This window comes from Tauraco erythrolophus, chromosome Z (assembly GCF_009769465.1).
Source record: "Tauraco erythrolophus isolate bTauEry1 chromosome Z, bTauEry1.pri, whole genome shotgun sequence".
In the NCBI taxonomy this organism is placed as follows: Eukaryota; Metazoa; Chordata; class Aves; order Musophagiformes; family Musophagidae; genus Tauraco; species Tauraco erythrolophus.
The window spans coordinates 66,748,321-66,775,122 of record NC_141496.1 but is presented as its reverse complement, the minus strand read 5'-3'; the positions used below and the strand labels follow the sequence as shown (position 1 = coordinate 66,775,122).

General features: G+C 36.5%; 1 protein-coding gene across 7 annotated transcripts in view; it reads left to right on the top strand.

The window, feature by feature from the left end:
- The window catches only part of FER (FER tyrosine kinase), a 183,342-nt gene that overhangs the window by 80,783 nt on the left and 75,757 nt on the right, over positions 1–26,802 (top strand). For all 7 annotated transcript variants that reach the window (XM_086630057.1, XM_086630054.1, XM_086630055.1 and 4 more), the window contains 3 exons: positions 8,587–8,679; positions 14,031–14,234; positions 18,443–18,565. In XM_086630057.1, the coding sequence (XP_086486183.1) occupies positions 8,587–8,679; positions 14,031–14,234; positions 18,443–18,565 (420 nt within the window). The remainder of the gene's footprint in view (positions 1–8,586; positions 8,680–14,030; positions 14,235–18,442; positions 18,566–26,802) is intronic.

The window sequence follows — 26,802 nt, the reverse complement described above, 5'->3', positions numbered from 1 at the left end:
TTCAGAGGCAAGAAGTAGGGACCGTCAAATAACCGCAGTAGGCAGATGATTCAAGGCAAGCAGACAAATGTGTTCTCCAAAAACACCTATTTAATTTGTGCAACTGGTTACTACAGCAGTGGGTTGTAATTGTTTATATAGATTCAGAAAGCAGCTGAAAAAATTTATGGAAGGAAAATCCTTCCGTAACTGTTACATGTAGAAATGTCACAACTTAACACTATAAAGGCAAATCTTATACACAGATCTTCAGAGAGCAAGGATATGCTCTGAAGAATTATCATTCTCCTTTTCTTACAGGCCATGAGGCCACTGGCATGGCCTGGGATGCATCTTATATTTCAAACCAGAAAGTCTTGTTTTTCAGGCTGCTGTCTGCAATTCAGAAGGTGGAACATTAATTTACATCCAGTGCAGTGTTTTACAATATGTGTATGTCAATTATGCATCTTTTCTGCTGCTTTGGAAGGTGTTACTTGTGATTAAAACAGAAAATGTTACCTTATCAATAAATGGGTTTTGAATAGCTGTGTTCTTTAATTGATTTTGTTATGTACTGGGGATGTTTTTAATTAGCTTTGAATGTTCTAATTTTTAATAACTCTATGTTACATCTTCATGGCTCTTCCCAGTGCTTCTCCCAATTCCAGATGTCTGTAATAGCAAATTAAGAAAATACATATTGTAATTCCTGGGAAAGTGCTCTGAAGATAGATGATCTGTTTAGCTCAAATAGTCAGCTCATATTCAGCCAGCAACTCATTCCCTGTGTGAGTGCCATGTTAATAGTTTAAAATATCCTGTTTTGTATGGTAAAGATGGCATGATTCTGTATCTGGTTTTCTACGTGTGATCTTTCTGAGATACCCAGTCTGTCATGGATGAGAAAAAAGCCACCTTGTGAGATATGAGATTAGTCTTGTTTTTGAAATCAAATCATGGACTTCAGGGACATCAGGCATGTACTACTCTATGTTCAAGTTCTAGTATGCATCAGCATTTACTCCGTTAGTTTGTGCTAATACCCATAAAACAGACACATAAAGATTTTGTGGTTAGTATATCCACTCATCAATAGGCAGGCCAGAGTTACTGTCATAGTCTTAAGTTTATTACGTGTTTTTTGGGGCCTCTCCACAATAACTTTTAATCTCCACTGCTGAACTGGCTAATGCAGAGGATCATATTCAGAAAGTTATTTTCTGTAATGCTTCTTTGAAGAACTCTTGCTTATAAATCACAAACCTCCATTCTCTTGCAAGACATCTATTGCCACCTAAGAGCAAAAATCTTCCTTGTTCTCCACATTATCTAAATTAGAAGCCTTAAGATGAACATTGTTCTGGCACCTTTTTCATCAGGGAAATCGTATTTTCAAACCAGAAATGAAGCTAACATTCACTCTGCAATAAGGAGAAATTTTAATTGCTCTAGCAGATACTGTCTGGTATGTCTTTTTTATCTGTAAGTTCATTGACCATATAATTTGCAATAACTGCCAGGAATTCCTCCCTTCTGGTTTCATTTTAGAGCTCTTCTACTGTACTGAAATAATTTTCGTCAAGATGTCTGAGGAACTCTGAGTGCCCTAACCACATCTCAGGAACAGTACCAGCATGCTCATCTTTTAGATACCACTGATTATGTTCTTCTAATTGAAATCTCCTTTTCTTCTGAGAAGGTTTTCTCTTTCAGTTGCAGAGGCCTCCTTATATTTCCTCTAAATTTCCTGTGAAGGTTCTCTAATTTCATTTGCAAGCCCGCTACATTCAACTTCTGAATCCATGCTGATGGTTTATATAGAATCATAGAATCATAGAATGGTTAGGGTTGGAAGGGACTTCAAAAATCATCTAGTTCCAAACCCTCTGCCGTGGGCAGGGACACCCTCCACTAGATCAGGGTGCTCAAAGCCCCATCCAACCTGGCCTTGAACACTTCCAGGGATGGGGCATCTACAGCTTCTCTGGGCAACTTATTGGAGAGCCTCACCACCCTCAATGTAAAAACTTTCTTCCTTATATCTAATCTAAATCTCCCCTCTTTCAGTTTAAAGCCATTGCCCCTTGTCCTATCACTACATGCCCTTGTAAAAAGTCCCTCTCCAGCTTTCCTTTAGGCCTCCTTCACGTACTGGAAGAGTGCTATAAGATCATCCTGGAGCCCTCTCTTCTCCAGGCTGAACAGCTCCAACTCTTTCAGCCTGTCTTCATAGGAGAGGTGCTCCAGCCCTTGGATCATCTTCGTGGCCCTCCTCTGGACTCACTCCAACAGCTCTGTGTCCTCCTTGTGTTTGGGCCTCTATTGCTGAACACCGTATTCCAGATAGGGTCTCATGAGAGCAGAGTAGAGGGGCAAAATCATCTCCCTCGACCTGCTGGCCACACTTCTTTGGATGCAGCGCAGGATACGGTTGGCTTTCTTGGCTGCAGGTGCATATTCATGTCTCATATTGAGCTTCTCATCCACCAGCACTCCCAAGTCCTTTTCCTCCATGCTGCTCTCAATCCATTCTCCACCCAACCTATGCTTGTGCTTGGGATTGCCCTGACCCGTGTGCAAGACCTTGCACTTGGCCTTGTTGAACTTCATTAGGTTCGCACAGGCCCACCTCTCCAGCCTGTCAAGGTCCCTCTGGATGTGGTATCCCATCCCTCCAGCATGTCAGCCACACCACACAGCTTGGTGTCGACAGCAAACTTTCTGAGGGTGCACTTGATCCCGCTGTCCATGTCATTGACAAACATGTTAAAGAGCACCAGCCCCAGTACTGACCCCTGAGGAACACCACTTATCACTGGCCTCCACTTGGACATCGAGCCGTTGACTGCAGCTCTTTGAGTGCGACCATCCAGCCAATACCATATCCACCAGGTGGTTCATCCATCAGATCTGTGTCTCTCCAGTTTAGAGATAAGGATGTTGTGTGGGACAGTATCAAATGCTTTGGACAAGTCCAGGTAGATGATGTCAGATGCTCTTCCCTTATCCATCAACACTCTAACCACATCATAAATTGCCACCGAATTAGTCGGGCAGGACTTGCCCTTAGTGAAGCCATGTTGGCTGTCACCAATCACCCCCTTGTTTTCTTTTTGCCTTAGCATAGTTTCCAGGAGGATCTGCTCCATGATTTTGCTGGGCACAGAGGTGAGACTGACTGGCCTGTAGTTCCCCGGGTCTTCCTTTTTCCCTTTTTAAAGGTAGGGGGCTATGTTTCCCCTTTTCCAGTCAGTGGGAACTTCACCAGATTGCCACGACTTCTGAAATATGATGGATAGTGGCTTAGCAACTTCATCTGCCAGTTCCCTCAGGACCTGCAGATGCACCTCATCAGGTCCCATGGACTTGTGCACCTTCAGGTTCTTTAGATGGTCTCAAACCTGATCTTCTCCTACAGTGGGCGGTTCTTCATTCTCCCAGTCCCTGCCTTTGCCTTCTGCGACTTGGGCTGTGCAGCTGGAGCTCTTGCCAGTGAAGACTGAGGCGAAGAAGTCATTGAGTACCTCAGCCTTCTCCATATCCATAGCCAGGTCTCCCATTTCATTTTGGAGAGGGCCCACGTTTTCCCTAGATATCTTTTAATCACTGACATATCTATAGAAGCTTTTCTTGTTGATGTCCCTGGCCAGATTTAACTCTATCAGGTCTTTAGCTTTCCTAACCTGATCCCTAGCTGCTCAGACAATTTGTTTTTATTCTTCCCAGGCTACCTGTCCTTTCTTCCACCCTCTGTAGGCTTCCTTTTTGTATTGATCCAGGAGCTCCTTGTTCATCCATGCAGGCCTCCTGGTGGTTTTTAATGATTTCCTCTTTGTTGGGATGCACCGCTCCTAAGCGTGAATATTAGCCAGCTTTCTTGGACCCCTCTTCCCTCCAGGGATTCATCCCATTGTACTCTACCAAGGAAATCCCTGAAGAGGCCAAAGTTTGCTCTCCTGAAATCCAGGGTAGTGAGCTTGCTGATATCTGTCTCATTAGGTCGTCTTTCTTTGAATGGAATAATATTAAAGTATTGGCCTATTTATGTTACCTATATGTACCATGTCTGACTAGGGTTTTTTTAGCAATATTCAATACATGCTGCTTTGTTCGTTGTGCCTCTTATTGCTAATCTTCCACCTTTTGATTGGTAGAGATAGTATTACTATTTACCTGTCCCTCAGAAGCATTAATTCTGTTTATCTTTATCTTAGATCTCTCTCTAAGTTCTTACTTCCATGCTTTTCTAAAAAGAGTACAGATTATTTTTCTTTTATAGTAACATCTAAGATGCAGCCATTTTTCTGAATTTATACAGCTGAAGAGCTCTTTTGGGCTTTTACTTTATGCAGTTCAATTTAAACAAAATCTTTTGCCTTGTTGCTTTGTCTTGCTCGTGTTTATTTAAAATACCATTGCGAATATGATTCTTAGGGCTGGTCATTTTGATTGTGTTATGTTTGTGGCTGCATTGTATTATTTTTCATGCACTCTAAGTAATCTGCAGTGATTTTGCCCAGTGACAGAACTGTTTGTCTGGCAAAAGGGAGATTTTTGTCCACAGGAACCTAACAGTTATAGTGCGTGTCCACAGAAGCTGAATTCTAGTGGAAGATCCATCAAAATGGACAGGACCTCATGTTGCACAAAATCCCCCAAAGTGAACATACAAAACTCAGAAGCTCGACTTTCTGTGTATCACATATAAAGATGCACCTGAGGAAAACCTCAGGCAAAATAGGGAGTGCTTCACTTGCATTTTTCAACTGGTCTGAATCTTGCCCTTCTTTTGAGGTTCTTATGCTTCATTTTTCCTCTATGTGTCTTGTCAGAAAGGAAGAATGGAACATAAAATTAAGAGAGGCAGAGTGGTTGTCTTCTGCTGTGACATCTCTTTGAAAGAGGCAAGGCAATTGTTTTGACTGTTAAGAAAGAAAAAAGAGAACTAGAATGAAAAGGCTGGCTGGGGTGTATACAACTGGGAACAGGGTTTCAGCATTCCTCGTTTTGTAGCAGAAAAATAATAACACTGCTTCAACCAAAACAGATTGCTTGTAAAATATGACAGAGAACTCTAATCTCATGATTACAAGTAGTTGCTGTCAGTCAATTTCTCAATAAAAGACTTATTTGTCTTAGTAAATCCTTTCTACATTATTTAGAAATAAAATCAGTAGTGCTTTGCATTTTTTACCAAAGGGGATGATGGCAAGAAGTCCAATCCATAAAACAGCGGTTTGTATTCCCAGTAACAGTTCATCAGTCTTGCATCCTTCCAGGGTAAGCAGTTGGATTTTCAGCAGTTTTGCTAGGTGTACCTGTCCAATGGATAGAAAATTCATGACCTATTCTAAGTACCAGTTCGAAGTCTGGTGGAGATTAATTTTAATTCTTTCTGGAGAGTGATTAGAAATTTGGCTTGTCCTAAAAGGGAAATATCTGTCAATACGTTTTTCATAATTCCTATATGATGTGCTCTTGTGCCACAGGTGCATTTAGACACAGTCAAAGGAATAGATTACAAATATCCCTTAATGACAATATGTGTTTTCATACCTATCTAGCTTCTTAATGGTAAACTACAATTTATTCTGTAGTCATTCAGTCATTGCATAAAATATTATGGCCCACAGAAAAGTCTTCTTTTTAATGAGATTAGTGTAGTGTAAAATAAAGGAAGTGACAAACCATGCTACAATTTGCTAATATCTCTGAAAGTAATTCATTTAAACTAAAGTGAAACTGAATCAGCTAATATGTTTTGGTAGCTGCATCCCATATGGTAGCAAGCATACTGCTCCATAATGCTCTTTACAGCATTCCTGATGCAGAACTCCTAATTCCTTTCCAGTATTGTTCTCAAGTTTGTTAGTCAAATAGTAACATGTCTTAGGAGTTTATCTGAGGCGTAGGTGGTGTCTACATAGCCAGCATGGTTTTGCTGGTTGGTCAGATGTCTGATGTTTATTGGAATGAGTATTGTGTGGAATTATATTGGACTTTTCTTCCTGAGGACCCAGAATCTCTTCTCTGTATTGTTTTCCTTCACAAATTTTAAATAACCTAATATTTTGAGATAATCCTTTCATCTACTAAATCCTTTGCTAAATTGTGAGGGCCTCGGCTGAGACATTCAAAATTTAGTGTGACTAGGGTAGACATCACTGAAAGACAGCTCTGATGTGTGTTTCTGTTTATTTTTGGAAAGCAGGCTCAAAATAACACCCTAGTTTAACTAATAAGACTGTACAGATAGATAGATAAATATGTATAAAAAAGTTGATGAACTGTTCTGGGTTGTATTTATACCGGTTTACAAAAAAAATACACCTAATAGGCATTAAAAAAATCTCTTCACACTGATGAATATACTATTCTTAGTGAAAACTGGTTTCCTACAAGATCTAATGGGTCCTTCTAAGGTGGTGTGCAGCTAGGCAATGGCAAAAAAAAAATTGTAACAAACCACTGTTGCTGATCTTCAGTTTTATTCAGGTTACTCTAAAAATCCTTACATGGCATAAATAAACTCGGTACAGGCTGCGGTTTGTTTGTCATGTGTCTAATAATGCCTGCTGTGCAGACAAATTGTGAGTTTTCATTGCTGTAAGATACAGAGTAGTTTCAGTATGTCAGAGAGAAAGTGCTATGAAAATACTAAACTGTTTATAAACGTATTACCCTTTGAACAGAGCATGGGTAACATTTTGAGCAGAGCCAAAGTTTATCCCTTAAATCTGCATTTTAATGCTCATTATATTTGCTACTACTATTAGCCTCTATATATCTTTCAGTGAAGCTTATCAAAAGTCCGCTGGTGGGGCCCAGTCCATGAATCTTTCTGGTACCTCTTGTTAAAAACATTTTTCGATAATGAGAAACTGGTGAATATAGAACCTTACTTGTAGTTTGATGTTGTCATTAGATAAGCACACTATTAGTGTAAAATAGAAAATTCCTGAGTTTGGGTAGGGGAAGTGTAGTCGAATTCATGCATCTTTTGGTAACTTTTTTCCTGTCATATAAGATGTAAACATTTAATGGCAGTTAAATCTCATGGCTCACTTCTGAAGAGATGTGTGAAATGAGTGGATAATTCCACATCCAGCAAAGCATGCAAGTGAAATCAGACTCTGTCTCACCTATTGTTAATGACACTTTTTTTTCTAGTGAAGCCAGTTGAATTCATCAATATTATAAAACTAAAAATCAAGATTCAACATAGAGTGTTTTATTATAAGAAAATTAGTTGGCATACGATATTACTTGAGTCTGATAAAAGGAATAACAATGTTATTGATAGGTAAGTGGGCACAGAGTTGATGATTATTTCAGTGACTAATAAACTCCTTGTTAGACTATTTGATTGGTTTTTACACTCTTTTTTCACAGTGTACAAATTGAGGCACTTTGCAGAATTTTGCTACCAAATTAATGAATTTATTTTGCTAAGACAATGCACAACCTATATCCTGTAAACTAAATTTTATTTTATTCGGGAGTGATTTGCAAACACTGGTATATTGTGTGTATAGAAGGAATACATTTTGTTCCTTATTCAGAAGTCCTGGATAAATTGAAGCTGCATTTATTACATTATCAGATTTTTCACTTTCTTCAGTCAAAGATGTACCTCCAAAACTTGGAAGCATTTTTTCCTTGTAACACTACCAAACAGGTGTAGTCTGTCTCCATTATCAGATTCTTACAGTTGTGGTAACCTGTAGCTAATTAGAATGAGGTTGTTAATGTGCGATTTCTCTGCTTAAGGTTTAATTACTTTGCAAATACTCATTAAAATATGTTGGCTGTTTCTGAGAGTGTTTTACAAGAAATAAGCTCAGTTTGTCAGTGTTTAAAATATTTTTTTTGAGAGAGAGAGATTGTTTGATATTAATTTTGAGAGCTGATGGAAAATCCGAGATTAAGAAATACAGAGTCTTTGGACTAAGTCATGTTATGAGCACCTTGGAATTTATGTTGACTTATGCTGAACTAGAGATGCTTTAAGACTGTTTTGGTGTTCCAGTCAGAGCCCTCTTCTTACAGAGTTTAAAAATCCAAGTGGTGACTGCTCCTATGGTTTACAGTAGTGCCAGAAAACAAATGGATCCTTTAACTTGCACTGATTGATGCTAAGATTTATAAGTAGTGTATTGTTAGAGAAAAACATGTTAAGAAATGGGGAAAAAAAACATGTATAAAGTAACGATAATGTATGTATGACTTTTTGAGTTTTATTATATGGACTTTTTTTATTACATGGTCTGAAATCAATGTCTTTTTTAAAAAATAGGTATTTCAGGTGAACTGAAAATTATGTCCTTTGTTTTTAGGGTGCAAAAGAATTTCAGTTCTCTTCATAGTTATTTTAATTTAAAATCATTGCACAAAATATTTAAGGAATTATATAATTTATTAGGAGTTAAATTGATATGAGTTAGCTTAGTCCCACTGATGTTGACACTTGCTGTTTTGTATCAGTAGAGGCTAAGGCGCTATCTTTTATTTAAGTGAGATCCAGGAGAGATTCCACATTCTTCTATAATTCAATTGTCATACCAATTTGCTTGTTTTTACTGGAGATACTGCTTTTTCTCCTAGGACAAGAAGGACAAAGTCTCAAGATTTGACACTATACGTCATTCCATAGCTGGAATTATAAGGTCTCCAAAATCCATGCTGGGCTCATCGTCGGTAAGTAGTATCAACAATGTGGTGTTGTACACTATTCTGTTATTTTTACAGCTTAAGTAAGATTTTTTTGTGAAGCATCATGCATTTCCATCTCCATAGACAAAAATTGCATTAAAGTAGTGTTATGAAAACACTATTCTGATTGATCAGCAGGCACATGTCAAGGTTTAGGCCCAGCCAGCAGCTAAGCGCCACACGACTGCTTACTCACTCCTACCCCCTGGTGAGATGGAGAGGAGAAAATACGACAAAGGGTTCGTGGGTCCAGACAAGGGCAGGGAAAGATCACTCACCAGTTATGGTCATGGGCGAAACAGCTTTGACTTGGGAAAATATCAGTTTAATTTGTTGCCAATCAAATCAGAGTATGATAATGAGAAATAAAACAAAATCTTAAAACACGTTGCCTCCACCCACCCTTCTTCCCAGGCTCAACTTTGCTCTCCATTTCTCTATTTCATCCCCAGTAGTGGCTCAGGGGAACAGGGAACGGGGATTGCAGTCAGTTTGTCACATGTTTTTGCTGCTCCTTCCTCCTTGGGGGAAGGACACCTCACACTGTTCCTCTGCTTCAGCGTGGGGTCCCTCCCTTGAGAAGCAGTCCTCCATGAACTTCTCCAACATGAGTCCTTCCCACGGGCTGCAGTTCTTCATGAACTGCTCCAGCATGGGTCCCTCCAGCAGGATACAGTCCTTCACCAACAGACTGCTGCTCCTTTGTGTGTGGCCACCTGCTCCGGCGTGCGGTCATCCACAGGCTGTTAGTGGATCTCTGCTCCACCACTTCACTTATGGGCTGCAGGAGACAGCTCCGTGAGTCTTGATTTAAGGGGATGAAGGCACTTGGCCAACACCGCTGGGCTGCAGGGAACTGGCTTGTGCCTGTGTGTGAGCTGGCTAGGCACCCCAGCTGTGCTGTTGCAGCTGCCACCCTGCCACCAGGCAAGGGATGATGACCAAGCACAGACAGCTACCTGCGCCAGAGTCCAGGGGCGAGACCTCCCTGCTTCTCCTTCTCTCTGCTGCAGGTTACCCCAACCCCCAAATTTTTTTTTTCCTTCTTAAATACGTTATCACAGAGGTGCTACCGCCATTGCTAATTGGCTGAGCCTTGGCCAGAGGCGGGTCCAACTTGGAGCCGAGGAAGCTTCTAGCACCTTCTGAGAGGGGCCACCCCTGTAGCCCCTCCCCTGATACCAAAACCTCACCACACAAACCTAATACACATGATAATATTGTGGCATACTATTATGTCAGAATTACTTGTTGCACTTCAGGAAAAAAGATAATTTATATGTTCTTTGCAGCTCCCAGACTGGTGCTATACTTTTAAGAGTACTCTTCTCAGTGAGTCTAACTTACTGGAAATGCAGTGTATTATGATGTTATGTAGTAGGTCGGAGGGTCACGCATGTTTTACCCGTTTTTGCAATAACTATATTACCCATATTTTTTATAAAAACATCAGTACATAGGCATTTTGTTATTACTACTACTACTACTTCCAGAGTAACTGGTACTGTTTAAGTAATTAGGTATTATACATCTTGCTTCAATCCCCATTAAAAATGATTGTTGAGTATCTCTTCCTTGTAGTTGGCTTTTGTTCAGGTTTGCTAATCGATGGAGAAACTTCCTTGCTTCTTTTGTTTTTGTATTACCTCTGTTTTCATGTAGAAGCTTGCAAGACTAGTTAGAATACTTGAGCACCCACTTAGGGAGCTGTAACATTTTACTTGAAAACCTTCCTCCTGTGTTTTCCCAAAAAAAATCCCAAACAAACGAAGAAACAAAAAACACGAATTGGGCTGAATTTTTAAAGCTACCTTTTAATTGTGATCTTGTCACTTAAAACATTAGCTCAAAATAGCATTTTTGAGAAAACTTTAGAATTAGTGGACCTTCTATTTTATGCTGCAGGATTGCATCCAAGGACCTATTAAAGGACCCAGTGAACTTTAAGCTAAACAGTATTCAGAATGTGTGGAAGAGGTTACAATTGCATATATACTTACACATATATATGTGCATACATGCGTCTACATAGGAAAATTGTATATAGTGATAAAGGAAGGGAATAATAAATATGACAACGAGATAAAATTAGGACATGAATGCGTTTACTATGGAAAATGTTGAAGTTGTATGACATATTTGAAAAGTAGTAGGAAAAACCCTGCTAAAATAGTAAAATATCCCTGGAGATGAACAAAATCTCCACATTATCATTATCTTTGGTTTATAAAACTTTTAATTGATGTAAAAATGCAACATTTCATAATAAAAGCATATTAAAATATGTATTGCTGCTACCCTTGTTCTTTGTGTAGGTGAGACATAGCCTTCAATTTTGTCTATTTGTATTCGTTATGCAATTTGTTATGATTTTTTAAAAGAATAAAAATAGTACCTAAAACTGCCTCAGAGACAAATTAGAAGGGAAAAAATTTCAAGAAGTTGTTCAAGATAAAATATTTAAGATGAAATCTGGGGAAGTCAATGTCAAATTTTCATTGACTTTAAAGTGTCGTTTTAAGTAACCTAGATGCCTAGTTTTTATTTTCGGTCCAATATATATCACTGTCAATTCCATGGAAGTTGGTGTAAACTTGGGTGTAGATATATGGTAGGTAGGATTGCTGAAGCCTTGGAGTATGTTTGGGAGAAATAAGGTTGGAATTGGGTCATTTGAGGCAGAAAGTAAAATCTGAGCAACAAGGGTACTCTTGATTACCTGTCACTTAAATGAGCTTCAAAGTCAGAATATATAAACCAATTCAGTTTTCATGTTGGAGTCGGAACTCGTTCATAAAAATAGGGCAATTTTAATAACATTCAAAACATGAATAATTACTGCTTGTTTCATCAGAGAAACCACCTTAATTATGATTGTCCCGTACTATGTGACAAAAAGTAAAGGTAATGTGAGGTAGAAGAAAATCAGTAGAAGGATACCTTGTGGAATTTTCATTGTTTCTAAAGTAATAAATATTAGTTTAACCAAATTTAAAAGAAGAGGGAAGATTGACATTAGTGTCATAAACAATGCAATAGTTAGCAATGTCTGAAATGCTCTTTTGTTCTTCTGTAAGCTTTTTCTCTGTCATAAAGGCTTTTAAGATATTGTATTCTGCAATGTGACTGTGATTGTCTGAACAGTGACTCAGCATAATTCAATATAATAATTCAATAATCCAATTCGAGCATAAGCAGGTGTTATTATCTGGTGACTTCCTCTGTAGTAAGCTATAAAATGAGTTCCATGTCAGATTTTTTTTTTTCAGCCTTCCTGTGTGAAGATCATGAACTAGTTATTGACCCTGAACTATCCTTTTATCCTTAGAAACGTTTCTTCTCAAGTAGAAATGTAATTCTGTGGCAAAGGCTTTGCTACTCTGAACCCCTTAATGTTTCTTGATAGCATAGCAGAGGTCTGGGCTTTCTGGCAAGTTGAACTCAGCATCTTTGAACAATAAATGTTCAAGTAAATAACATTCTCTAACATTTTGCAAGCTTTTTTTTTTTCTTTCAAGAATTTCTGAAAGAGAATGACTTAGTGTCTTTTAACAGTGGTAGACAGCTCTGATTTGAGAAATATGGAACTGTTGGTAAAGTTGAAATATATGACTGCTTTCTTGTCCAAACCGTATCTTGGGCTTTTAGTAGTGCTGATAAACACAGTATCTTGGAGTACCTCTTTTGCTCCTAAAAACTCTGACTTTCTGTTCAAGCTGTTGTTATTTCTTACATAGTCCTTCCTAGCTCTGAATCTGTAACAGAGCAAAATCTGTGATAGAGCATACTTGCTTCTTCTACTGATTAGTCTGTGGGTTACAGTGCTGGCCTCAAATCTCGTGTCTGCAGTTATCCCTGGTACCGGCCCAGGGCTCTAGATTCCAGTGTTGATGCCTGAGAATATGAGGCTCTGTCAGGCTCTTATATATGTTCTCCAGTTTTGCATCAGGTTCCTAGACTAAACTAGACCTTTTGACGTATAACTTAGGCAGTCAGGAACTCACAGACAAAGGCATTTTTTGTTCCAGAAACTTTACTATAAAAGTGCTAAATTACAGATGTTTGGAAACAAGAAGTTCTGAGTAGATTTGCTGTCTCATATCTACTCATTCGCACTCTGATAGTCTGAGATTGTTCCTAGTGTTTTTTGGCTAGGTAAGTCATCTTAACCTAAATATCTCCCCAGGAAGACCTTAAATATGCAGATGGCCTCCAGCATGCCTGTAGCTGCACCATGTCAAATTCTTCCCTTGCATGCACCAACAGGGTGTTTCTGTTCTCTTTCACTAACCCCATAGAGGAAATATCATATCATCAAGGATGATATGAAGGAAAACCCTTTTTTATCAGGACATAGCAGTAGGAGAGGTTAATTCAGAATTGTATGCTTTGTTTGTATCTGTTTGATTTTGCTTAATTGAAGTGTGGGTCTTTGTGCTGTTATCTAAAATGCAGTTCAGCAGGCTTGCCTGGGACACATTGACATATCTGTTCAATTCACAATACAGTACAGACTGTGTTATTTTCTTCAGAGCTTTACTACTCCGACAGTGAGAATTTGTATGAGCTCTGGTACTAACGATTTTGAATGACTTGCAGCTTAAGTAAGGGCTTCTCTCTCTAGCCATGACAAGTAAATCTTAAGTGGTCATTGAACAAAAAGTTTTCCTCGGTGTTTCTTAAACAATGTAAACTTGTTAAAATTAATATGTGAAATTGTAAGTTAAAACTCATTACCTTCCATTTACGGCCAGTGAAAATAATTTCTTACAATCTTTGTGCCTTCAGAAACTCTACACTAACATTCATAGGCACGATACACCCAGGTGTATATTCTGTGCTACAGTGTAAATGCTAGGAAAAATGTCACATAGACTTATTAATTGATTTGGGATGGAATTGATGAATGCTTTGAAAATTATTTATCCAATTCAAATGCTTTGTATAGGTCAATTTCTTATGGTTTTATGTCTGAAAATTTCTGCCTGAATAAAGAAATGGTTCATTTGAATTGTTAACAGAACATCAGAAAGTGTGAGAAAGAGTTGGTCTGTATGGCTTAGGAAAAATAGCATGCCAGGTGAAAAATATTGCATGGTTTTATAGATGTTTCCATAAGCTTCTGCTTTTTGTATATTCATTTTTTAGGTAATGGAAAAGAAGATGATCAGAATGCCTTTTGTGTAAATTTAAGAACTTTGATTTTGTTTGTTAATAGAAATACATAATTTAGATACAGAAATAGACATTACTGTTACTTATCATGCTTTTCATGTAAAAGTAAATTCTAAAGATGTACTGTTATAATAACATTTTTTTTCAATATTTTTCCCAAGTTCTTTGATGTAATATCAACCACTGAGAAACCATTGGCTGAGCAAGACTGGTATCATGGTGCAATTCCAAGAATAGAAGCCCAGGAGCTGTTAAAACAGCAAGGAGACTTCTTGGTGCGAGAGAGCCACGGGAAACCTGGTGAATATGTCCTTTCTGTGTTTTCAGATGGACAACGGAGACACTTTATCATACAATATGCTGATGTACGTCTCTGATACAGTACTGAATATTGAATGTTAGGAAGTTTATAATTTCACCTAAACGATTTAGGATCTGCATTATTTACTATGGCAAATGGCTTTAGGCTTTATATGAAAATGTGAAAGCTGTTGGAAATATTTCCATCAGTGCTGAAATCAGGGGGAAAAGTCATCTGGGGAAACACAAAAAAAAAAAAAAAAAAGAAATATGAGGTTATTCAGCATCTTTTGTCTTACACTGAAAAGCCGAGATATTTCTTTAAATGTTTCAAATCCAGAATGTGGTACTACTAATTTATGCGTGTATATTTATTTTTAAACCCATTTTCATAGTCTGTGCTAATTAGACTACTTCTAATGTAGACTGTAAAGATTTCATTGAATCTTCCTGAAAAATGGAAACATTCACAGAGAAGAAAATAATCTATGTTGGTGGGAACTGAAATCCATGTTGCACTGGCAATGTTTGGGTTTTTTAGCCCTGCGGATATTGTTTTCTTCAGTGTAACACAAATGCTTGTGGATATTGGGCAGCATATATACATCTAAGGACCAGAATTGATCCCCTTGTTGCTCTAACATAGGAAAATTGGTAATTTTAAACAGTGTCTTAACTTATATGCCCATACCCAACGTGTTACTTTTCATTCTTCTTAATGCATTACTTTTTTTTTAATGTATGTATTTTTCTTTTTACCTTTCAGAATTTCAAACTCATTCAAAATATAACAATTCTCATAACGTTACTAGAAATTCTTCCTGAAGTATGATATAGCAGCAAATCATTCTTGGTTTTGATTCAGTAACGCAGCCAAAACACGTATCAATCCATTATAATAAAATCTCCTATATAAAGAAAAATACACAAATTTAGTTGCATAACAATGTTTACACTGAAGGAATTTTCTTGTCTAAATCCCCAGCTGATGCAACGTGTCTGGAAGAAGTCAATATTGTGTACCTGGTTTATTTCTTTTTAATGAGGAACAGTGATGTTTTTCAAACTTTATAGAAGTTGGAAGACTTCTGTAGGATCAGTGGTTATGGACACTTGTCCAGCTGGAGTTTTTATTAATTTTCACCTAGAGTTTTCCTTGTAGAAGTGAACCTTTACATTAAGTCAATGTTTATGTTATTTTGATTTTATGACCTTATCATAGAATCATAGAATGGTTAGGGTTGGAAGGGACCTCAAAGATCATCTAGTTCCAACCCCCCTGCCATGGGCAGGGAAACCCTCCACTACACCAGGTTGCCCAAAGCCTCATCCAGCCTGGCCTTGAACACTTCCAGGGATGGGGCATCTACAACTTCCCTGGGCAACCTGTTCCAGTACCTCACCACCCTCAGAGTGAAGAATTTCTTCCTTATATCTAGTCTAAATCTCCCCTCTTTCAGTTCAAAGCCATTTCCCCTTGTCTTAACACTACACGTCCTTGTAAAAAGTCCCTCTCCAGCTTTCCTGTAGGCCCCCTTTAGGTACTGGAAGGCTGCTAGAAGGTCTCCCTGAAGCCTTCTCTTCTCCACACTGAACAATTATTAAAGTTATTTTGTTATGTCAGAGTGCTGAATGAGAAAATAAGAGCAGTAAAATTATGTATACCTAGACACACAGGGTCTTACAAGATGCTTGGAGCTCTCTGATCCTGACTGTGCAGAAGTAAATTCACATTGTATACTTGGTATGGCAGAAATAATTTTGGGTAAATCATTGTATGTGGCAAGTACATCTTAAAAAAATGTACATTGGACTTTCAAGTCAATGAAAACAGAGAATTTTTTATAAGTATTACTTTGAGGCCACGTGTGCTTGTAAGCTGACTTTTTTTTGTATTTTTTTTCCACAAAAAAAAAATGATTAAAATGACATCTTTATTTCCATAATTTCACTACTTTCTTCTAGGAATTACCTTTGAAATGTAAGATTGATATTTTTTTAATATTGTATAGCTTGGACAGTCCAAACATTGTTAGGTCATTAGATCTGTCTGCTTGTACATTTAGTAGTAGGCCATTATGTTCATCTGCTCTTGAAATTCTTTTTTGGCAGATTTTCTTGACATTCGTAGAAGTTAAAATTCTTAAAGAAATTCGGGAGTCCTAATATACTTCTGTGGCTTGAATTTTCTCCATTTATTGTGAAAAAAAGCTTGAACTGTAAAAAAGAGAAAAAGCTTATTAAGCCCTAAAAAGGAGTTAGTAGATGGTGGGACTGTTACAGTCATAAAACAAGAGGGATTGTATTCATGAATGCTTTAGTAGGAAAGTTTGAAGGGTATTTAGTGCAAGGGATTTGTTTGTTTACATTGGTATGAACAATGTGGAATCAGGTCTCTGTGACTGGTCAAATCATGCTCTTGAACTGCTGACAGGTCCAAACTCAGTCTCCATATACAAATTTTCTTCTGAATCAAATGCTGAAGGGCAGAGTGGGATGTGCACCTGCTTTAACAGTGGTCCTTTAATTGCATAAGTGTTCTCTCTGTGGTTACACCACGGTTTTAAAGGCTAGCTTATTAGAACTGTGTGTGTGATAAATGAGTTCATTGTTCAGCTTTAAGCATCAAAATTCACTGCTATCCTTCAAGGCTACTGTTGGTTTTCCCTCTCGCTATTTGAGGCTGTGCTATTTTCAAATTGTTAATAATCCTAATAATGGTCAGGATCCTGTGTATATATACAGAATTAAAGAACACTGTCTGCCCTGAAAGCCTTACATAGAAGGCAGCAGATGGGTGCGTGCTGAGTCTGAGATGAAGAAATAATAGGCAATACTGGTTACTGTGCTAGGGACACTCTTAGGACATCAGATATTTTGGGTCATCAGCATAGAAATATGAAGGAGCTTATTTGAAAGGAATGGGATCAAGTGTTACTGATCAATCAATAACTGAGTCACTATTTAATAAGTGAATAAGGTTAAACAACAAAATGAACAACAAAAAGTATTCAGACTATGAAAACATTTTTATGACAGAGAACCAGGAATGTTAAAAATAGGTGACATGACCAAGGTGTCTTTGCTAACAGCAATAATATGTTTCACGAAGTTAATGCTTCAGCCCCCAAGGAAGAGAAACTTGTAATGCACTGTACAAGGAATTTAACTCTGGGGGCTAGAAAGAAAAGACTCTGCATGCCAGTGGTAGAGGTTTTCATTGCCCAGTTGTGTAAATGAACTTGAATCACCATCTGTGCTTTGAGTTTTTTCAATTGCAGAACTTGTTTATTGTTGCCATTGTCAGGCTGGTTTATGACAGTTCCTCTCTTGGGAAGAATTCTCTAACTGTAGATGCTGAGTCTTCTGTAGGCATAAGACTTTATCCTGTTTCTCAATTGGCTGCAGTGCATCGTTTAAGACATTCAGGAGGATGAAATAAACATTTCTTTACCATTTTTTGTCCCTGTCAAGTGTGTGGGCAAAGATAAGCAACAAAAATACATTTTTCCCCTTAACACCTGAAGGAATGATATGTCATAGCAGTCTTTGCTAAGAAAATGTTACATGCTTCTAAGAAAATACTAAAAGATTTGTTTCCATCATGTTCAATTATGTATATAAAAAGAAATAAATTCATGAAGCGGGGAGAGGGAGGAATTTTATCTTGCCCGACTTCTGTATGAATTGTATGCATGACCTGCCTTTGTTTTTAGCTGCTGTAGACTCTTCTCCTATATACTCCTTTTTAAAGACCAATCATGCATCTTATACTCTGTGCTAGGGATTTATTAATTTTATCAAACATTGTAAATGCAGTAAGATCCGAGTAAGATAGTGTTACTTATCTCCTGTTTATTCTATTGTCAGATGTTTATTTTTTAGTTTGTTTTCTGTTACTCTTAGAACTTTAAGTAATTAGGCAGTGTTGTTTTTTTCTGGTTTATAAAATTTTTATTTCACGCTGTCAGTTTTGAGTTTAACTATCCTATCTCTTTAAATTAAGAATTTAAATAAATAGTTATTTTATTGTGTTGCCTTAAATGAGTGATGCAGTTGTTTTTCATTTATTGATTCATCATCTTCTTAACTAGCATTCCATTTAATTCAGTAGAAATGCTATTAAATAGATCAGGAAAGATATGTAATTCTGTAAAAGCGGGCATTTCTTTGTTTTGTTACTAAAGAGGGAAGCTTGGTGATGCACTTTTACAGTTTCTTATTTGAAATATTGCTTGTAGAAAAATAATTATTTCCTTTTACCTCCATACAGAATCAGTATCGTTTTGAAGGAACTGGGTTTCCAACTATTCCTCAGCTCATAGAACATCATTACACAACAAAGCAAGTTATTACAAAGAAATCAGGTGTTGTTCTGCTGAATCCTGTTGTTAAGGTAATCCATACATTCCAAGAACTCTATTCTATTGAAAATAATTTGAGAGGATTAGGTTGTTATTTAAGCTATGTACCTATGCAGCTTCTCAGAAGATCTTTCGTTCTTGCTCATTTTGTGACTTTCTGAGTTTTTTCAACCTTCTCCCTGCAATACATTCCTTTAAAATAACACTCCATCCGGATTCTTGTAATAAATCTGTACTATCTTGAAAGAATGACATTTAGCATTTCACAAAATCGCCTCCTACTTTTCCTTTTGGCTTCCCATTTGGATTTCACTACTAAGTATTTGAAAGTAGTAGTTCATTTCCCATGAAGTTATGATGAAGAATTTTTATTTGATGAAACGGTGTTCTTTAAGTGGTAAAGTTCTCATTAAATTTGGAAGTTATGACAACTCTGTTTTGTCTCTATTTTGTATCTCAGATATAAGTTATACAGACATGGAAAAAGGTCCTATCATTCCAGTGTCATTGCAAATTTGAAATAAAGATTCCTTTTTTAATCATAAGCTGTTGCAGAGTCTTTCAGGAGGGAAGTGAAAAGGGTTGGAAATATTAAAGTATATCACTGTTTGGAAAGCTTAAGTCTCCTTGGCTTCTTCCACTAGTTTTGCAGTTACTATATACTTGGTTGATACTTCATTGATAAGACAACTCTCTTCCACTTAAATCTTTGCATTTTAATTCTGAGTTCTTGATAAAAGACTAGTTTCAAGCATGTGTAAAGGACCTTATGTGTTCTACAAAATTGTAGGAAGCATAACAATTCATATTTAAGAGTTAGTTTCATACTCCAAGGTCCTAGTTCCTAACAAATTAAAGTATATTCCCTTTCTCAAAATGAACATAATTTTTTTACACTTATCCGTACTTACTTATTATATGTAATTTTAAAATTTAAAGAATGGGGCTTTTTTAATATACATTTTAAGTTAATGTCTTTCTGATTACCAAATTGACACTTTATTGAACATAAAATATTGCTTACATTCATTGCAGAAGTTATGAGAAAGCGTGGGACGTTATTTTTGATGTGTGAATAATTTTATTTTGCTACAAACTAGTTAAGCTGAAACTAATAGGCTGTCAAACTGAAAATGAAATCTTTTTATATGTGTTTGCAAATTTTTGTCTTTTGTAGTATGGTATTTGTATTTAAAGTTTAATGCTCTTTGTGTTTCTTGGCTCTTTTTCTGTGTTTGTGTATTGTACATACTGAGAGAGCAGCCTTGTTTTAGCAAATGTAAAACTATAGTGCAGTATGTTACTTCATACTAAATGGTAACAGAACTTAGTTATTCTCTGTTAGGGTTAAACAGGTAAACGTCATCTGGAAAACATCATCTCTTCATTTTCTGTTGTTTACTCTGAAGATAGGGAGTTTCTATATTCCTGACATGTTTGTTTCATTTTGCTTTAATTTTTTAAATACGTTTTAATTTATGCATAGTTTTCTGTAACTATGTGTAGCCAAAGAATTTTTCTAGTACCTATACTATGGAAGAAATATGGTTCCAAATTACTTTCCTGATCATTTCTCCATTGCTGTACTTGATCTCATGGCCTCTGAGGTGTAAATGCACATAGGGCTAGACTAAAATCTTTTCATGATAACAATGCAGACATGTATGACTGGGTGGTGGGTCTTTCCAGGACCTGAATATATATCACTACCACTGCATTCAGATGTATCATCATCTCTTTACAGAGTGATAGAGGACAATTTTTAAGACAGACATTTTAGCTTTTCTTCTGTCACTAGGTGCAAAGTCAGTTTTTTTATTGTTCTTACTTTCAGGGGAAAAATAAAGCGGGCCCACTCCTCTCTGGACTTGTTGGTTTGAGTTAGTCTTAGTATTAGCTAAAATTAGCAGAAATATTAGTATTTTCTCTATGGTTATCCTAGTTTTATGACCAGTTGGTGGCTGATTTGAGCTGCAGTGAAAAAATGCAGTTTTCCCAAAGTGCTGCAAGTAATGGAAAAGAACTTTGACTACTCAGGTTTCCTAAAATGTTGCAAGTAATCAGCATCTATCCATAAAATCCAATCACACTGGCTCCATTTTTTTCATCATGTGACTTAATTTGTGCTGGTGTGTGTCAGTCTTGATATTCAAGAGTATTTCCTTTAGGGTCGATGAACTTTTCAACTTTCATTCTGATAGGTTATGTGAAGTAATGGAAAAAATGTCCATAGTAGTACCGGCTGTTAATTCTAAGAAGAATATGTGGCAGAAAAGTTTACTGTATAGGTTTTTTTAAAAATACATATTACATATATTGTATCTAGGCTTTCCAGAATTATGAAATATGATCTGAGTGTCTGATAGCTACTTACACTTTATGTAAGCTAAAACCAATGCATAGTATATTTACTGCTTCACGACTGGCAATTTGAACCAAGTATGACAGTATTGAAAAGGATGTTAGCTAGATAATTTAAACCGTTTTAGAGCAGTTGTTTCAAAAAAAAATTTAGATTGTTTTGTTTTGTAATACCTTTTGTTCTGAGCTACGATTTTGTGATTATTTTAATTCGCCTGATAGAAACTAGTTGCTGGGAAAAAGTATTTCAGAATTAAGAAAAAGAGCGTTGTGAGCTCTCCTTTGTAATTTGCATGGAGCTCTGGCTTTCATATGGGGAAGTGGAGACATTTTAAGTTATTTTCAGAAAAAGTGTATGCACTCTGACACCTAGTGTTGGGGGTATTTTATGCATCATATGCTATTATCAGAATATCTTTTCATAATTTCCTTAAAAAGCATTTGACATCTACAAAGACTGTTTTTTCTTTGTTAGAGCTGCAAAGTAATCCTTGACGTTTCATGCAATCTTTAATCTTTTTATGCAAATTGCTGTCCCTGTAATAACCTATTTAGAAAGTGAAAGTTACAGATGACAGAATTTCACAGAAAAAATCATGCTATGTAGTTTATTTTTGCTTTCCTTCCTTCTCACGCTCATTCATCCTCCTTTACCATATTAGTAAAATTAACGTTCACCTTCTGTGTGACGTTGCCCTTGAAAGAAACACTCTTAATTGTGCCACAAAAGGCCTGTCCCACGTCCCATTTCATGTAGACTGAATCTGCCTGCTTGGAATTTTAATGATACTGTAATAATAGAATTTAAATTAGAAAAACTGAGGGCATTAAAAAGATATCTGCAAGTGATTTCTTTAACGGAAAGGTCTCTCGTATTTATTTATAATCTTTTAGAAAAAAAGTGCACATTATGTTCTTCAGTTTATTATTGATGCAATGACTGGTACGTAAAGCCCCTGAATAACCTCAATGCATACCCAAGGACTTTATTAGTAGAAATGCTATTTTAACCATATTAAATATATTTTAGCTTTCTACCATCTTTGACCTCGTATTGTGGAAGTTTTTAAATTTCATGAAATACATTTTTTACGTTTAAGAAATCTATATTAAGTTGTGGATGTGCTTCAGTTTGACTACTAGAAAAGAAAATCATCAAAGAAATAAGGAATACCGTTTTTATTTGGATATATCTGCATTAATGTTTTTACTTGGATCAGAAATACGCCTTTGAAGCAAATCTGCCCAGTGCCACTTAGAATGCTATGCTTCCATCATTGAGCAGTCTCCAAAGATTCAAACTTTACTCCTTTCAACTGAAACAAAATAGGAAGATGCACAACACCTGATGGGAGTTCAGTATTCAGAACGGGGACAGATCTACTCTAAATAATGGTTTTCCCTCAAAATGCGTGTTTCAGGTCCTCAACACCAACTGTCTCACTCCGGGGATCTGTTACTGTTTTATTAGTGCTAATGTAGTCCTAGTCTTTGAATCCTTGGTAGTAAATTCAAATTCTGAGCTCATGAAAAAAATTAACTGGTACTTTGGCAGATGAGTTAGGCTATGTATTTGTTGCCAATAAGTTTTGTTTAAAAATTCTGAGTCTATTTCTATGTGACAAAGAAGCCTATGATACAGCCACAGGCATTTTCTGTACATGGGAAAATGATGAACCATAAATAATGTTGAGTGAGATGAATGAAAGTGTTACAAGAAAAAAAGATGTGTTTCGTAGTAGTGGTTCTAATGTTGATGAATAAGTTTGAAAATGACATGAAAATTCTGTGCAGATCTGAAGCTGTCTTGCAAGATATGAGTGTATTAATGAGTTAGACATGAAAAGAAATGTTACAGAAATATGAATTTAAGTGAGAAGATAAAGGTAGAGAGATTCTTCTCCTAAAATGCACTCATAAAAATATGACATGACCCTAATTTTTCAGTCACTGAACCAATTTGAGCTGTAGTTTCCATTTAGAAGTCTTTGAGCTCAGCTTTCAAAGACTGACAGCTTAAACAGTCTATCTGCTCCGTGTTTCAACTTCTTAGTAGTATCACAGAACTACTATTGTCTCCTTTAGGAATTAGTTAACATACACGTACCCATGCAAAGCTAACGAAAAGTTGTTTTCCTGTTTTTTGGCTCCCCTTAGTGTTGGTTGGTTTTGCAGGTGTTTTGTTTGGTTTTCCTTTATTTTCCAAAACCAAGCTAAGTTCACTGTTGTAGACAACGTGTGTGCTCATGGTGCAGGCAGTGCATGTTTCTCAGGCCAGCAAGGCTGTCGTGGAGGAACTGAAGAAGGCTGCAGAATAGCCTCACTTTCAGGCAAGCCTTCTTGGGCCTGCTGAATGAAATTGGAGAGAAGCATAGAGGCTTAGCAAGGAGACCGTGAAGTTTGTCACAAAGTAGTCCTGTCATTCAATTAGAAATTCTCATCTTGTGACAGGAAAGAATTAAGGTGCTGAAAAGTGAAACAACCGCAATAATTGGTGTTGCCTCTTGGGAAGATCATCGTGCATTTGTTTGACCTGAGGACAGCTCTTTAGGTCCAGAAATCTCAGCTGAAAGGAATAAGCAGGCTACAGCAGTGGGTGATTCAGGTTAACACCATACTAGCTAGGTTTGCAGGTCCGAAGAGGATCCCACTGTGAATACCTGTGTGGTACCCATGCATCTGACCAGGCTTGTAGGACCGCAGAGAACCACCTGATGGTCATGATCTCTGTGTGTTAATTTTTGACTCAAAGCTATAATTCTCATGAGCATGATTAAAGTCTGATACATGGATTTTTAAATGTTAAAATATATCTTTTGTTTTCATTAGGGAAATTAAATCCACAATGAGAGGTGAGGCTTTATAATATGTAAAAGATGTACTTAGAGAAAATCACCGTATTTATTGCATAAGTATGAAATAATCCTTTGCCACTTATTTACCATTCAGTATTATTATGATCATGCAGAAAGCCTGTGATTCATCTGTCAGGGAAATTGACAGTATTTTTTTAGTATAATAGGAGAATTTAGGCAGATTTTCAGTAGATTCTTTAGTTTAATTCTGGAATCTGAAGAAAAGCCTGCAGGTAGTGATATTTGATAACAGAGTTTCATATATTAATACTGGAGATGCATTTCACTTATGTTCCTATTTCCTCAGAATTTAAAAGTGTTAGAGGATTTGCTTTTAAAGTTTTTTAGCAGAGAGGATTGCAGTATTTCTGTCAGGTAAAAAAAGGAATACATCTTCCATAATGGTGACCTGTACTTGTCAAGGTGTTTCATCCTAATAAGAAAAGGGAAAAAAATAGAATAATTTTATCTTTGTGCTAACAAAGGACTAAACCAAATTTATGCAGAATTTCACATATCTTGACTACTTTTAAAATTTAGAGGATTTTTTTTCTCAAAAAAACTCTTAAAAATGTGTTGTAATAACAGAGGCACATGAGGCTACATGAAAAAAGAGTAACAAAGATTGTTTTGCATCCAGTGATCAAAGTTTTCTGTAGCTTTTTTCTAAAGGCCTTGGCATTAAAAATCTGCTCTAATGAATGTTTCTGGTTCAGTCCTGTCTTTATAGTATTTCTTCCATGATCAGGTTTAGAATAAAACTGGCAGATAACACTCTTAAAGGGTGGAAGCATTAGCTTATGCTCAAACCTAGGAAAAAAGTATATTTTATCAAGTATATGAATTCCATTTTGGCAAACAAAGTGTGATTTTTGAGCAATCTCTTAAAGAAAAAATCCTGTCCTAGAAATATTAAATGGCACCTCAGCTGTATGTGCATTCCTGGTTTCTGTACCTTCATATAAAAAATTAGAGAGCGCCATATTGCTATGCGGGGTGCAAATTGAGCAAAAGGAGTTGTTTCAAACACAAATGAAACAGTATGAAGTAGGAACAAGAACCAAAGTTTATGAAGCTGGTGATGGAAGTAAGCCATTCTTACTAAAAAAATAAAAAAGTATGTTGTTAGGAGGGAAAAAAAAAGATTAAATGGAAGATTTCAGAGGAAGGAGTTTTTGACAAAAACTGATAAGTAGGAGAACAAACTACTTCAATTAAAGCATCCTTCAGCAAAGATAATTTGGATTTACCAGATTTTATTGCTAATATTTTATATACATGTGAAAGTCGAAGGATTGACTGTATTCTGTAGTATTCTGGGTGTAAGTTACACCTTTATGGAACACTTAAAAAAAAATGAGGCTTTGCACTGTGGCTTTTCAGTGTCTTTATCTGTAGCTTTATAATCAGATGTTAATATAGCACAGTAATAAAATTTTATTCAAATTGGGTAGGATTGCAGTAGTAAATTGCTTTGCTGCTGAAGTGACGTCCTGATTTTTATTATGGATTCTGACTGCTCCTCCAGATTTGAAATTTTAATATTCTATAATAATTATTTTTATAAAATTGTGAGTGAAAAGCTTCAAGTAGGCCTCTAATTATATTCTTCTTGATTTTACTAGTGCAGTCAGTGTATTAATACACTGTATTAATATAAATAATTTTGAGATTATGATATTTTCATAGGAGGTGACTGACAAGTATGAAACTTTCCTTGAAGGTAGGCTCTCACGGGTCAAAAAAACCAGCTAGATTAAGAGTAAGGATCGGAGCCTGTGCTCTCAAATACCTTTGTAGCATTGCAGCTATGCACAATGAGTTACTGTGAAGTAGTTTGTAATTGCATCCAACTACTTTAGCCTCCACCAGTTTAACAAGATGTTAAAAAGGAGTGAAATGTTGTAAAGAGGAACCAGGAAGAGTGGCCCTCTATTGGCTATGAGTGACTTACAGGTAAAGCTACTGTAAATTTTAAAATAGTCATGAGATTGACTGTCACTTTTTCTAAACTGATACTGCAGCAGAAATTCATAGAGTGTTTTTCCTCTCTCTAGTAAGATAATCAGTGTTGTCTTTGTATGTGTTTTACCACAGATGAATTATGACATATGGTCTACGCACAAGTTGTCCACGTTGTGCAAATTATTCTAGGTGAAAAAAGAGACCATATTGCTTAGAATTTTGAGACAACTTTTTATTTAAAGGCTCAAAACAATGACCAAGAAATGTTTTGCATTCTGATGGTGAAGAGATGATTAATATGGACAAGTTCTTTCTACAAATCAGCTGAAGGCATACATAGTATGCAAGCTAGGCACAGGATTGTTGGCAAAGATGGTAGTAAGTAATATAATGGGTTTTGATTCCATTGTATTTTTTCAGGCTATTTTATCATCAAGTATTTGACTTTCTGATGTATTCTTTTTTTGGTACCAGATGCCTTCATCTTTGTATATGACATTGTGTAGGTACTTAAAGTTACTAAAAGAAAAGAGATCTTAATTTAGCTACAAATTTTAAATCCAGATTTATGGTTTGGTTTTTTGTTGTTGATCAGGAATGTAATTTTATATAGGTTTTATCAGTAAGTAAACATTTATGTTCAAATACCTTACCATGTGTGTAACATGAAAATCTGCCAGATGCTTAAGCAATGTGTTGTTGTCATGTTTCTACTTGGGCAGAGAAGGAGTGCTGAACCATTGTTTTTCCTGCCATTACAGCTGTTAAATTTTACGTTTTATGTTTCTTACAGTAAATTAGTGCTTAGGTTGACGTTGTTAAAATTGAACTGTTTTAGTATTAAATGCTTACTACCTCCCTGTATGAGTGTACATTAGTTTATGTGGAGCTTCCTGTGATTGTAGCAAATCATGTGTCTGCTATAGTAGGTGGCTCCTTTGGATTTTGTAGTAGATTGCATACGTGTATCTTCACAGATTATCTCAGAAGCGCTTGAGGTTTCTATATTGGAAGAGTAAGATATTAATAGTTAAATGGCTTGGAAACTAAAAATGCTGGATATAAATTGGACCAGCAATTCCAATATC